Raw genomic sequence first — 13,864 nt, forward strand, 5'->3', positions numbered from 1 at the left:
CTTATAAAGGGGAGAGCGCAGGGTCACGTGGGATCGCCCCGCCCCATTGACGTCAATGTTCATTCATGGGGAAGCGGGCGGGCGCCTCGAGGTGGGGGGCAGCCCAGTGATTGGAGAAGGTGTTCTTCTCCCGGCCTGCGCCTGCGCGCCGGGAGCCTCGGCTGGAGGGGCGTGCGCTAGCTTAGCACCGGGGAAATGAATGAATGAATGAATGAATGAAATCGCCGGGGCGGGCGGGGCAGGGGGCTATGAATGAATGAAGGAGGGACGAGGAGAAAAGGATGAATGAATGAATGTGAGAATGAATGGAAGGGTGAATGCTGAGACGCTCCAAGGCGGGAGGGTGGGTTACAGAGCAACTTGCAGCTGCGGGAGCCCGCGTCGCTGAGCCGAACAGAATGGGGGCACTCCCAGGGTCTGACTGGGCATCAGTAGGTGATCCATACTGGGGAGGGGGAGGGTAAAGATTCCAAAGCCGAGGAAGGGGCTGGACTACCCACCCCCCGACAGCACGCACGGTTCACGGGGAACACACCCAAGGACGGCGTGAACCCGAGAGAGGAGGGACGGATCTGGGCGCCTGCTGGCGCTGTTCGCGGATCTGCGGTGCGGGGTGCCGGCCCTGGGCCGGGGCAGATGGGTGGATCTTGCGGTTTTGGTAATCCCGTTGGAAAGGGTCCGAGTCGGAAGAAAGGGGAAAGACTGAGGATGTGTGCCTCTGTGTCGTGTCTGTTCACAGTCGGTGCGTGTTTGGAGAAAAAGGTGTGTCTGTCCTTCAGTCCAGCTCACTCTGTAGCTTATGTTGGCGGCCCCGCTTGCCCCTTGTCAGCCCACCTCTCCCCCACCCTCCTCCTGCTTCTTTCCCTCCCTCTGCTTCCCCCCAAAGGACGTTTGGAGGGCGAGAGCAAACCAGGTGGGGAGGGGGTTGTGCAGGTTGGGGGGGTGACTCAACTCCAGCTCTCTTCATTGCTTAAAGGGAAGGTTTGAACGCGTTGCAGAGGGGTGGGGGGGTGAGTGTGCAACGTCAGAGATAGCCCCTCTCTAACCATCAGACCCCTCGTCCGTATCTCCTGCCAGAGGCGTTGGGGTTGGGGGCTTGGACAGCTAGAGGTTGGGGGGGGCGATGACGCACAGATTGCGCAAAGAGAATCCATCAGCGAGCCGGGTCCACTGAAGGGAGACCAGCCCGTGGGCGGGGGTGGAGGGAGGGCGGAAATGGGGAGGGGGCAGGGGAGAAGCGAGGGGAGCAGCCACTGCAGGAATGAAGGGGAGGAGGGAGGCTGGAGGGGGCTGCGGTGCAGGCGAGCTGTGCGGGGGTGTGGGCAGGGAAAGGGGGGAGTGACAATGACACATGCCAGACACACAAGAACTGCGGACATAGGGGTGCCTGTGGGCACACGCAGGGCACCCACACCCTAAGACTCCGGAAACCGAGATCAGGGCTATCTCTCAGGGGCTCAGAGACTCTTTCAGAGCCAGTCCTCAACCCCCTCCTCATCTGTTCCTAGCACTGACCCTCCTCTCTCTCTCTCTCTCTCTCTCTCTCTCTCTCTGACACACACACACACACACACACACACACACACACACACTCACGTGCTTTCCTCTATAGCCAGCAGTGGCTTCTTGGTTCCATCAGTGGCTTGACTTTCCCAGAAGAAAGCCCATCAGCTCTGCAGGGAAAGAGGTGGGGAGGAGTAGAGAGAGAGGAAAGAGAGAAGAGATGGGAGCAGGAGAGGGAGGGAGGAAGGAAGGAATCTGGAACAGGTAGAAGGAACAGGCTAAAGGAGGAAAAAAAAAAAAAAAACCACAGCACTGAGAACCAAGGTGACTGTGGAGATACCACAGAAAGCAGAGAGGAGGGGGCAGCAGACCCCAAGGCTGTGCCTCGCCCCCTCATCCCCAACACACGCAACTATGTAGGACCACTTCCTAACCTGGGGGCTCCCCACATTCCTCTTTCTCCTCCTCTTCTGCTCCCCTTTATCTTCCCAGCCTGGTTACTGTGAGCAGTGGAATGGGGAGGGGGTCACGTTACCTTCCCGAGGAGGATGAATCAGAGAGATGGCTCAGACATCTGGAGGGGGGAGGGGTAGCCATCCAAGAGAGAAGGAAAAGGGGAGAGAAAGAACCAAGGGGGGCAGACTGAGAGGCTGATGGGGCTAAGAACTAAGTGTGAGATGAGGGGAGACAGGCACCTGGAGAAGCAGTTTGTGTTCCTGTGGGCTTGTGTATGTGCGCACGCACCTGTGTGTGCATGTGTGTTTGTGTTGTGTGCAGAGTTTAATGAAACATGGAGGGGGGGTGGAGAAAGGGAATTGGAAGACCAGTTGTGTATTTAATCAGATAGAGTGGATAGGCATGATAGTGTTGCACTTTAAATATGAAATCTCTTGCAATCTATGTGGCCATGTTTGTGCCTGTTTCCAGATGTCATTGTATAAGTATGAGTGCATGTGGGTTCCAATCCTTCTGAGTGTCTGTATACCTGTGTGGTTGGGAAGCTTTGAGTGTGTCCAGTCTGCTGTCCGAAAAGTGAGCCTGGTTTGGTGTGTCGTGTGTGTGTGTGTGTACATATGCGTCTTTGTTTATTTCTCTGAGTCTTTCCATGCTTTCTGATTTATGTTAGAAGTTATACAGATATCTCTGTGTCTTTGATCTTGCCTGCCCCTCCCCCACGCTTACCATCTCTAGATTTCTGCGCTGTAAAGCCACTCATCCGCAGTCCCCAAGTTCGGGTCTTTGCCCCCTTGTTTTCAAAGCGTTCCTTTATTCTTCCATTCTTCCCCCAGTTTTTCACCCCTTCCTTCCTGCACTCAGCCCAGAGCCCAGGGGAGCTTCTCAGACACTGACATCCCAAGGATCTCAGCCACCATGGGGTGCGGGAGGGGGGCAGCAAGGTGGAAGCCAGGGCACCCCACCCCACAATAGGGTTGGTGATTCCACAATCTGGATCCTGTCTGTATGGACTCTGAATCTCTGAGTCTATCTCTGGGTCTATTTCTCTTCATCTCAGTTTCCTACCTGGGTGTGCTCATTTACACACACCCCACCTCTCAGAGATATGCTGTGCCCTTCATACCCTGCTGACTCCAGGGGCTTCTGGAAAAGAGCTGGACCTGGGGACAGTTGGCTGGAATCGGTAGAGGAAGGAGAAGGAAGGAAAGATAATGGAGAGGCAGAGCTGGAAAAGGCAATGCTGAGATGGAGAGCTGGAGGGGATGCCTGGTATTTGCTCTGAGTTATTTGTATAAATCCCTCTCTCTGCCTTTGTTTCTGAATCTCTCATACTCTCCAAGAGGGCAGCAGGAGAAGATGGGGTCCAATGGAGTAGTGATCCAAACTGAAGATTTGGAAAGCCAGGGGAGGGGGGTGGACAGACCCCTGTGTCTTTTCCCTGGGAAGGTTTGGAAGAGAAAAAGAGGGCAGGGGCTTGGGGACCCCGCAGCTCCTCGTCCCCCCATCCCGCCCTTCCCCCCAACCGGTGACTCACCTCTGCAGCCTTTCATTGCGTCAGCGATGGGGGGACAGGCAGAGAGGGGGGCACTTTATGAGAGGGGCAGGGGTCTCCAGTTTGAACTGAAAGAAGGTGCTGAAGGTCCCCCCTGAGAATCATTGCCCTATCCCCTGCCCAGCCCAGTTCAGTATAGTGGGGAGTACTGGGGAGGGGACTGAGAGGGGGCTGGGGGCCACTGGTGGGTGTGGGAATGATGAGTAATAGGAAGGGGGTGCTCATCCTGATTTTCAGTTCCAGGGTCCCATTCTCTCATACCCCCACCCACTCCTGAGTGGGGGATGGGAGACCCAGCAAGCCGGGGGAGGGCAAAGCCGCAGAGATGAGTCACCAAGAGAATGAGAGAGAGAGAGAGAGAGACAGAGATGGGGGGAGACACAAAGAGAGACAGCTTCTGGAGAGACTGAGAAGGAAAAACACACACGCCATGAAGATGATATCCACAAACTAACCAGAGATAGCAAATTGTGTACTTTCATAATTCTGCCCCAGCATCCTCCAACATCCACCTGTCACACACAGACATACTGTTATTCAGAGTTACACTGATGTTCTGAGACACACCCACCTACACAAACACAATATCACACCTAGCATGGCAGTGTCACTCAGACACTTGCTGAAGATGTGACCAGGGTAATGGAGATTTGCATTGAGAGCCCTCATTCCTTTTACATGGGATGGTGGGAGGGGGTAAAAACCCTAAGGGAATGTGACTTCAAAAATCCAAGATGCGGTTTCAGGGACTCACAGGCTACGCCTTGCACACACGACGATACAGTTGCCTACCTCCCCATCCACACATACATAGTGACATATCAAATATCCTCCTCATCAAAAAGCCACTTGGAGTACCTGAGTCTGGGGCACACCAGGCACGTTGTCCCGAATACATCCCACCCGGACACCCTGTGACTCGCACACACATGTACAGAAACGCAGACACACAAAGACGCCCATGGACACACTCACACGGACGGAAACCACCTTGCGCTGCCTCGCCGGCGTCCGCGCGTCCTGGCGCCCCCGCGTGTTACTTTTCGGAATCGCAGTCTCCGGCGCTCCGGAGCTCGGCTCCCGGGGGGCGGTGCCCAAGCTCCCTCTACCTCCTCCCCCTTCCGTGGGGTGCCCACCCGGGAATCCGGGAAGCGAGAGCTCGGGCCAAGAGAGCCGAGAGCCGCGAGTTAGACGCCTGGATTGTGGGGCTGAGGGAGGCCGGTCCTGGATGCCAAGGGGAACTTGGGAGAGAAGCCCATAGAATTTGGATAGCAGCGGACTCCTAGGTCCAGGGGAAAGAGAGACCCGGGGTTGTCAGGGCTCCGCGCAGCTGCCCTCCTCGCTCCAGAGCAACCGCTTCTTTCTGCCGCTGGGCTGGGGTGGGGGTGGGGGTGGGGGCGCGCAGCGGCCAGCAGCCCTCTCCAGCTCCAGGAAGTCATTAGCCCCATTGCCACAGGGCTTAGAGATCCTCTCTAATACAGGCTGCCGGGGAAGGGGGGGGGGGAGGATAATGCGTCTCATCCTTCCCCCACCGAGAAGTGAAACAGACACAGAGGGTGGGCTAAGGGTCCGTTTTATTGCAATACAGCCACGGTTGAAGTGACAGGGAGGGTGGCAGCATGGCCAGACGCCGAAGGCAGCAACAGCAGAACCGGAACTGGGGGAAGTGATGAAGCAGCGGTTGTCCTCTTTGCGCACCTTCTTCCACCTCCAGGCGCCCTTCTCTGCCCACGTCTTTGATTCCATCCCCAGCGACGCCTGTGCTTGCTGTCAACAAATCCCCACCAACTGTCCATCGTCCAGCAAGAAGTTCCAGCATTCCCGGTCCCACGGAGTGAGGTTCTGAGGCATGCTCAGGGCTTGGGACTCCGGAATTCTAGGCCCTGCCTGGCTCCAAGCTACTTTGAATGACTCGGAAGTCACTTTGATCTTTGCGAACCTGTTTCCTCCCTCCGTGGTAGATATGAGCATCCAGTGTAGGAGACAGCGCTGTGTACTTCCAGCTGTTACTACTTGGACTCAAATAGAAAACTGCCAAAGTCCAAAAAGCCTAAAGAAACCAGAGGAAGGGAGGGATGTCCAGAAATAACTGGAGGTGGGGGTTCCAGTGGCGCTAGAAGGCAGCCCGGTCAGAACCGAGGAACAGCCCCATACTGGGCTGAGGAATCTGCACTCCCACGCCAGACTCTCCAACCCACCCTCCCAGCCCCCGGTCCATGGCCTGGTTCAGGCCACTGTTTGGGGGCATGGGAAGGGGGCCTCTGGCATAGCAACATGGTGCAAAGTTGGAGGAAACCCGTCAGAGGCGGGAGGCTTGGAAAGATGCGTCCCTGGAGGGTCAACAGGGCATTATAATTCCAGTTCATTGACAGGCTCCGTATTGTAAACGGGGTGAGTGATGAAAAGGTCATGGGGAAGAGGAATGGAGGAGCAGACAAATGGGCCACGGGGAGCTAAGTGTCTAGGAGGGTGGGGGCACAGAGGGAAGGAGGGAGAGGATAGTGATGGAGAAGCGCAGGAGGCCGAGAGGGAGGCAAGGAGGAGAGTGCTGGGCAAGCTCCGCGAGCTTGAGAAAGGGCGGCGGGAAGAAAAGTAATGCGTGCTGAGCAGCTGGGCATAGCACATCCTTCTGCCCGCTCCCATCCGCGAGGGGGCAGAAGGGAGAAGCCAAGAAGGGCCGAATTCACTGTCAGGCCAAGGCGGCGGACAAGGAAAGGCTCTGAAGTCTGGGATGGAACCCCTTCTTCCGCCAGTAAGGGGGAAAGGGTGGACAATCGCAGCGCAAGGGCCTCCCCCAAACCCGGCGGTTCGGATCAAGGCGTGGGCAACAGCTTCGGGGCGCGCCAGAGAAGTCAGGGTAAAAAGTTAGGGCGCTGCGAGTAAGGCGAGGCTTCAGAGCCGACCGCGGAGAGCAGGGGCAGGGGGCGGAGCTTGCGAACAGAGCGGGTCGGGGCTTTCGGCAGATCTAAAGTGCTGCTTCTGTCCGCTCGGATAGGACACACCCTAGATGGCGGCCTCCAGCAGATGCTGCTCCGTATCACCCTTGACCAGCTCGAGCCCCCGGCCGGCCTGGCAGAAGTCAGCCAGCTGTGACCATAACTGGGGCGCTAGGAAAAGCCGGCACATGACGATGGGGCCGGCGAGGCGCGGGGCCTGGGGCTGCAGATGCCGCAAAAGCTTGCTCTGCACCTGCGCGTCATCACTGCCGAAGGCGCTGATGTTGAGGTAGCGCCACGTGCCGTCACCGCCATGCGAGGTGGGAAAGGGGCGCGTGCACAGCGTGAGCACGCGGGGCTGTCCACGCGCCACTCCAGGCCTTGGCCGCCAGCGGGCGCGGGCTGCTTTCCCTCGGCCGGTAGGGCTGCCAGTCCTGGATAATGGTCCCTCTGGAAGCTCGTCGAGCTGTGCGGAGGGCGACAGCAGGAGGCGTGCCTCTGAATATGTGCCTGGATCCCCAAGGAGGGGCGAGGTCGGTGTGGGGCCCTGGGTCTCCGAGGGGAGGGGAAGGGTGGGAAGCAGATTAGTCGGTAGGATAAGGGAGGCGCAGGGAAAGGACAAAGGCCCAGATCAGGATCTTTGGGTCCCTGAAGAGAAGCAGGAGCAATAGAGGGGAGGCAGGGTCACGGAACTCCGGACGCCGGGGCTCGACAGCCCTCTGGAGTAAGGACTGAGGGTTGGACCGCTGGGGGTCGGGAGCTTTTTGACCGCCACTAGGCTAAAGGGCCTGGGTCAGGACTGCGAGTCCCGGTGCAGGGCTCACGGGCGCCCCCACTCGGCAGACTCAGCAGAGAAAGCAAGCCGGTGACTGCGCAAGGCGGGAGGACGCCTGGTTATGCGAGCTCCCGGGTCCTTCTCACCTGCTGCGTGACTGGGCGGTATTTCTTCAACTCACGGGGGCCCAGCTGGTTGTCCCGCGTGAGCTGTGCCACCCTGACCCCCAGGTACTGTCGCGCTACGCCTTTGCCGCGCTCCCTGGGCGCCACGCGCAGCCCCTCCACCAGCACGGTCTCCCTGGCGTCGATCAAGGGCGCCGACTCCAGAACGATCTGCTCACCGACGCCGTTAGGGGGCCCTCCGCCCCACCCGGGTCTCTCGGCTTACGGGACTCGCCTCTTCCCACACGCTGAGTACTCCGTCGTCCCCACCCCGGGCGCCAGGCCAGGCCCAGACCTGCCCGGGGAGATCTCCTCAGCCCTCGGGTCTCGAATTCCAGAGCCGGCCCTTCCATCCCGGTCTCCTCCACCTCTAGAGGGGATCCAGCTCCGCTTACACCGGGTCCCTGGGCATCGCCACACCCCTTTTCCTTGGCCCCACCCCCAGGAGCTTGCTACGCCCCCTAGTCCCTGCCACGCCCCCCTGTTCTTCTTAGCTCCGCCCCGACCCCCCTCTAGCAGTCCCGCCCGCTCGCAGTTTCCAGATGCTTTTTGAGCGAGAGTTCAGTCCATTCAGGGGTCCTGACCCCGCTCTTGGTCTCACCTCCAGTCTACCTTCTTTTGCCTGCTCTCCTCTTTTTATGCTCCTGACTCCCAAAACTACTCAAACGAATCTTCAAACACCAGTCCCTCCCTCTGGTTCCTCCACTCTTCCCAGTACTGCGCTCATTGCTGGGCCCCTGCATCCGCACGCCTGACTCTTTGGTTGCAGAGCGGACTGGCTCCTCAGGCCTCCTCTCCTTCCTAAGATCCCAGTCACCAAACGTAGCTTCACCCCGCTTTCACCTGGGCCCCGACTCTCACCACTGCTTTCCGCTTGGCCAGCACCACGGTGCGGTCGGGATCCGGGAGCCGGCTGTGGTAGTGGCTGGGAACGTAGTAGTCGAGGCCTACTGGAGATGCCCCCCGAGATGGCCAGCACCTCCTCAAACTCCCGTTCTGTGCCACCACGAAGACCAAAGGCTTGGCCTTGGCGTCAGGCCCCGATCTGGACCTGGGGTTGGCCCCCAAGGGCTTGGCCTTGGCTTCAGGCCCTGACTCAGTCCCTGGGGTCTCGCTCTCAGCCTCAGGCCGTGATCCGGATCTGGATGTGGCAGCCTCCCCCTCCAGGCGTCTGAATGTGGCTGGCCATCTGACTTGGCCTTGTTTTCAGGCTTAGGGACCTCTGAGCTGGCTGCACCACACCTGGCTTCCAACTTCATTTCCCTGCAGAAAATAGACAACCCAGTGTTGTGGTCAGAGCCCCTGCTTCCACATGTGGCCCCCAATACCTCCAGCCCCCACAGCCCTTTCCTACACAAATACCCCTTCTCTTCTGCTCTCCACACAGACCCCAGGAATACAGGACCTCTGGCTCTGGCAAGCTCCCAGAGCTCCCAAACCTACCAGGGAGTTCTTCGACAGTCACAAATCGGGAACCCCATGAACTCCTCAGAGACTGTCCCGAGATCCCCTTCACATCCAGCTGCCCCTAAGGGACTCAGACAAGGGGCAAAAAGCCCTTGAAGGGGTAAAAGATTGAAAAGGTCCCACCACTTCTCCAAGACTTCTGCAAGAACATGAGAAACCATCATCTCCACTCTCCCTACAAAAGGGGTCCCTGGGGAAAACAGAGGGTTCTATCCCCGCCTTTCCTACCATTGCCAGTCACAATCCCAGAGCAAAGGGGGGGGGTATAAACTCCAGATCTTCCCCTCTTGCCAGTCCAGTACCCTCCACTCCCACCTCTGACACATACATTCAAACATTAACCAGAGTGGACAGTTGGATAGGTCCATTAGAAAATTTCAAGTCATTCCTCCCAGGCTGATCAAAACGCCTTTCCCTTCCTCCTGCTGGAGTCTGTTCCCTCCTTCTCCGTAGGGAGACCTGGCTCCCCTCTAGGGCTAGATGATCATTTGGGAAAAGGCTCTGTTGGAGCTCTGGCAAACAGAATGTCCCCGAAGATCACCTATGCCCCTCTTCCATTTACCTTCCCTCCAGAGAGTCTCTTCTGATTTTCTCTCTCCCTCTGTTCTTCTTTCTAATTTCTTCCTATAATTCTTACCCTATCTCCTACTCAAGATTTTCTGTGTCCTTCCTATTCTCATTTTTGGGTCAGCTCCCCTGGATCTGTCACCGTTCAGCCTCTTCTGTTTTCCCTGCCAGAAACAGGGCCAAGAGAAAGCCCCCTCCCCAAGTCCTAATGGCTCTTCATTTGCAGACCTCTCCCCTCCAGACCAACCAAATCAATCAATTAAACCCCCCTCCTCTCTTTCAGCTAGTTATAACAGTCCCTTCCGACAACCGACCTCAAGCCTCATTAACCAACATCCCAGGAGACACATCTACTAGCTACTTTGTGGGGGATGATACTGGTTTGTTTGTTTGTTTGCTTTTTTAACAAGCACACCGCCTAGGTTTGGGAGAGGGGACAAACAATGGCACTAAGGAGTTTAGGGATGGTCTTAGCTCCCACACCATAAACAGCTTACATAACTACAGCATGCTTGCTATACAGATGAAACTTCAAAACAAAAGCCCCATGTCTAAGGTCCTCCTGGGTAATCCTTACCTGGCTGAGGTAAGACAGCATCAGGTCAGTATCATCAGAGAGAGGGGAAGCAAAGACTCAGACGATCTTAGAGCCCTTGCTAGAGCACCTGAGACCATCAAGTTCAACCCACTTCTTTAACAGTGAGGAAACTGACACCCAAAGGAGGCTCAGATCTGGCCTAAGGTGACTCCACTTGGATAGAGCCAGGCTTGAGGTCAAGGTTAAGTTTTCCTGGCTCCCAGGCCAGTGGGGGAGTGTATTTTTGGTGTATTTGGGCCTCCAAGCCTAGGCAGAAGAGCAAGGACAGGAATTACTGGGTCCTTCCTTGGCAGGAGTCAAAGGTCCCAAGAACTAAAAGCTCAGAACCAGAGATGGAGTCCTTGGGAGGAATCCCTGGTACCCTCCCCCCACTGTCAGCCCTTCCATGCCAACAAGCCTGGGACCAGCTCAAGCATCAGATTCCTTGTGGCAGGCTCTGGCAATGATGGGTCTCAGAAATGAGCAAGTTAGCTTGTGGCTTCCGTCTACATTTCCAGGCAACCTCACCAGTCGTTCACGGGTCCCTGAAAAATATCAGCTGGTGTTCCATGCTGAGCTTGTTAATTTCCTACAGCCCCCAAAGGGGACAGAATGTGAGCAACTTGGAGACAGGGACCCGTCCAACTGATTCAAGACACGAGGCTTCAGTTACCCTCCTTTGCTTTCAAGTTGGGGGAGACTCTTTCCAAAGGGTGTGTCTTCATCTTCAATAAGGTTGTTTGTAAGGAGGTCTCAGGAAAGAAGGAAGAGCTTGCAAATTCTTCTCTCTCATTTTCTTCCCAGGCACTCCTCTGTACCTATTCCCTTTTTGGGGGACGGGACACAAATGTTCCAAGTTCCTTAAACCCTGGGGGAGGTGGGTGCTGGGAACAAAGCAAGCCAGAGGCTCCAGGCCAAGCCAAAGCTGCTGGCTGGCCCCACAACCCTGGCTCCACACTCTGGTTCCTTTCCATCCCTCAGGACAGTGCCTTCCAACCTGGCTCCTTGAACTGTCATTCCCATAAGGTATCTAGGCAGAGGGAGCCCGTGCCCCCAGGGCACTGTGGGAGATGTAGTTCAGGCATCTCCTGGACTGAGCTCCAGGAAGAGGGGCAGCGTTTCCCTTGCCCTCCATATCCCCGCATCCTTGTTCCATTCTTTCAGTCTTATAAATATGAATGCTCACTCTGGGAGGGGATGATTAAAGTCCTCGCTGGGCATGCCGGGAGGCCCCCCACCCCACCTCCCCTGCACCCCACACACCTGAAATATTGATGCCCTTGAGGTCGTCGACAGCTTCTCGGAGCTGGAAGAGGGAGTGGAGGGAGCAGACAGCGGAGAGGCGGAGACAAAGAGACGGCAGCAACACAAAGCCCCCAAAGAAGAGAGCAAAAAGGACAGGAAGGGAGGCAGGAAGGAGACAAAGGCGGACAGGGAGGTGCGGGGCAGGAGAGGCTGGGAGAGGGGAGTGGGAGGAGGCACGGATACCAGACACAGACATGACACCTCGTGACTCTGGGCCAAGCAGATGAAAAAAAAAAAAAAAAAGTCCTAGCAATGCGCCCCCTCCCCAGGGAGACCATAAATAGAAAGCAGCGACACTCCCCCTTCTCCCCACGGTGCGCGATGGGGGAAGGGGTCAAGCGGAGGAGAGAGCCAGAAAAAGAGTCAGGAAGAGAATAGAGACCTCGGGAACAGAGGCGGGGGAGACAAGATAAAATGGGGCACAGGCAGGGGATGAGGAAGATAGACCAATGAGCCATGGGGGGTGCCCCAGAGCCACAGCCATGGATTAGGGGCTGTCCTGGAGGGTTTTCCCCAGTCTTTCCTCTGCGCCTTCCCAGGAGTGGGGAGTGGGGGGGGGGGGGGAGGCGGGACAGAGCTTCCGAAGGAAGCTACTTGGCAGGGGTCCCCGTGGGCGCCAGGCTCAGGGGACAGGTTGGAGCGCAATGACGACGGGATGGGGGAGGGATGACGGACGGGAAAGTGCCTCTGAACATCTAGGCAAAGTCCGGGTCCCAGTTATCTAGGTCACCGGACCGGGAGGGGTAGGGGTAGGACTGTAGGGGGCACAGCGGCTGTCTTCCCCTGGGGGGGGGGGGCGGTGGCCTGCTGCTACCCCCGTTCCGCGGAGGAGGAGCACGCCAGCCCCCAGCCCCCGGCCCCCTACCTCGCCGGAGCCCGGGCCGGGATACCGAGACACGGAGCGGGACAGGCCACGCGGACAGCGAACCAGGTGTCGGGAGTGGGGTCCCTTCGGAGCCCCGAGGATCGAGTTCGGACGGCGCGGGGGGACCGGAGCAGTCCCAACGCGGAGTTGGAGCGCGGATGTGGGGTCTGCGCCGCGGCTCAGTGCCGCACGCGGGCGGGAGGTTCGGGGTTCGGGTGCTGCGGGCGCCTCCCGTCGCGACGCTCTGCTGGGCCCGCGCGGCGGCTCCGAGGGGCGGAGACCCTGGCGACGCGGAGGAAACCCGGCCCGGATCTGGAGTGGACTCAGGGCGGCCTGGGGGCGGGGAGCAGGTGCCGGGGAAGGTGGGGGGCGGGGGGGCGTGCGGGCCCCGGGGCCAGCGCAGCTGGGTGGCCTCAAGTCCGGCCGACGAGACTTCGCCCCTTGTCCTGGCTGGGCAGCGGGACTAAGGGTGGGAGGTGCCTAGGGTTTTGGCCGAGGGGTTGACTGCGGGCTTAGTTATCACCCCACACCCCAGCACCTTTACACTCTGCCCTGGGGCCTACCCCCCCACACCGCTTTCCCAGTCCTCCCTCCTCCGGGCGACACCCCCTCAAACTAATCTCAGTGCCAGGTAAGTCAGAGCCACTGGAGAGGGCACGCAGAGCCCTGGGGACCAGGTCGGAGAAACCGATGGAGGAAATTGGAAATGCTTGCAGATGGGGGTGCGAGACACCGGGAGACAGATGGGGATGGGAGCCCCTCTCCCTCGCCCTCCCTCCAGGGTCTGCCCAGCTCTCCTGCTCCCTCTTCTCACCAAAGCTGATTCCCCACCTATCTTTTCCCACTTTTTAAAATACTTTCCAAGGTGATAACTCAGCGATCCAATAGGCTGTGCTAATGTGATCAAGTGGGGGGGGGGGTTCGTGTCCTCTTCCGGGGCTCCCAGACACATGGCCTCGCGGAGGGTTAAACAGACGAGAGTCATTCTTGGAATTCCAGGCCCAGGTAGGCCAATAAATAACTGACAAGTCACTTAACCTTCTTACTTTTCTTTCTTTCTTTCTTTCTTTTTTTAAAGTTTTTATTTCTGTAATCGCCGCACCCAACGTGGGGCTCGAACTCTCGACCCCGAGATCAAGAGTTGCATGCTCCACCGACTGAGCCGGCCGGGCGCCCCTCTTCCTTCTTTTTTCTTAATATGATTTCTGATTTAAAAAAAAAAAAAAACAAAAAAAAAAACAAAAAAACCCTGCTAATACCCTGCCCATCTCCCAAAGCGCGGGTAAGGCGGAACGTGCTCCACTGGCGGCTGGAGGGAGACGCAACCAGGCTCTAATCCCTCCCTTTTCGCCAGAAGCCCCGCCTTCTGCCATCAGAAGCTCTGGGATTGGCTCAACGTTCACCACTTCCAGTTCCCTCAGCCAATGAGAAGAGAAAGTTTCCCGAAGTTGCTAACGCTTCACGTCTGAGCAGCTCAGAAGGGAGAAGTCGCCGCTCATTGGTCTAATCAAAAGCCACGTGGTTCCAAAATCACCACGCGCAGGCTGCTTCTGTCCCGACACCCCTGGGAGTTTAGGGGGGGCGGTGGTGATAAGAGGATGGAAGGTGACGAATCCCCTGGCTGCCCCTCCCAGCAAGAGGGAACAAGAGGCTTTCGGCATCCGTAAGTGCTTTGAGGATGCGGGGTGGTGGGGGAG

At 57.7% G+C, this 13,864-nt stretch overlaps 1 protein-coding gene across 1 annotated transcript; it reads right to left on the reverse strand.

Moving 5' to 3' along the window:
- Positions 1-6,719: 6,719 nt before the first annotated feature.
- On the reverse strand, positions 6,720-8,592 carry NAT16 (N-acetyltransferase 16 (putative); the record flags this gene model as incomplete). Its single annotated transcript, XM_032327376.1, is given in 4 exon segments — positions 6,720-7,754; positions 8,248-8,334; positions 8,336-8,388; positions 8,391-8,592. Coding segments are annotated over 4 exon segments (564 nt in total), but the record flags the coding sequence as incomplete, so codon positions are not given.
- Positions 8,593-13,864: the final 5,272 nt, after the last annotated feature.

This window comes from Mustela erminea, chromosome 20 (genome assembly GCF_009829155.1).
Source record: "Mustela erminea isolate mMusErm1 chromosome 20, mMusErm1.Pri, whole genome shotgun sequence".
Classification (NCBI taxonomy): domain Eukaryota; kingdom Metazoa; phylum Chordata; class Mammalia; order Carnivora; family Mustelidae; genus Mustela; species Mustela erminea.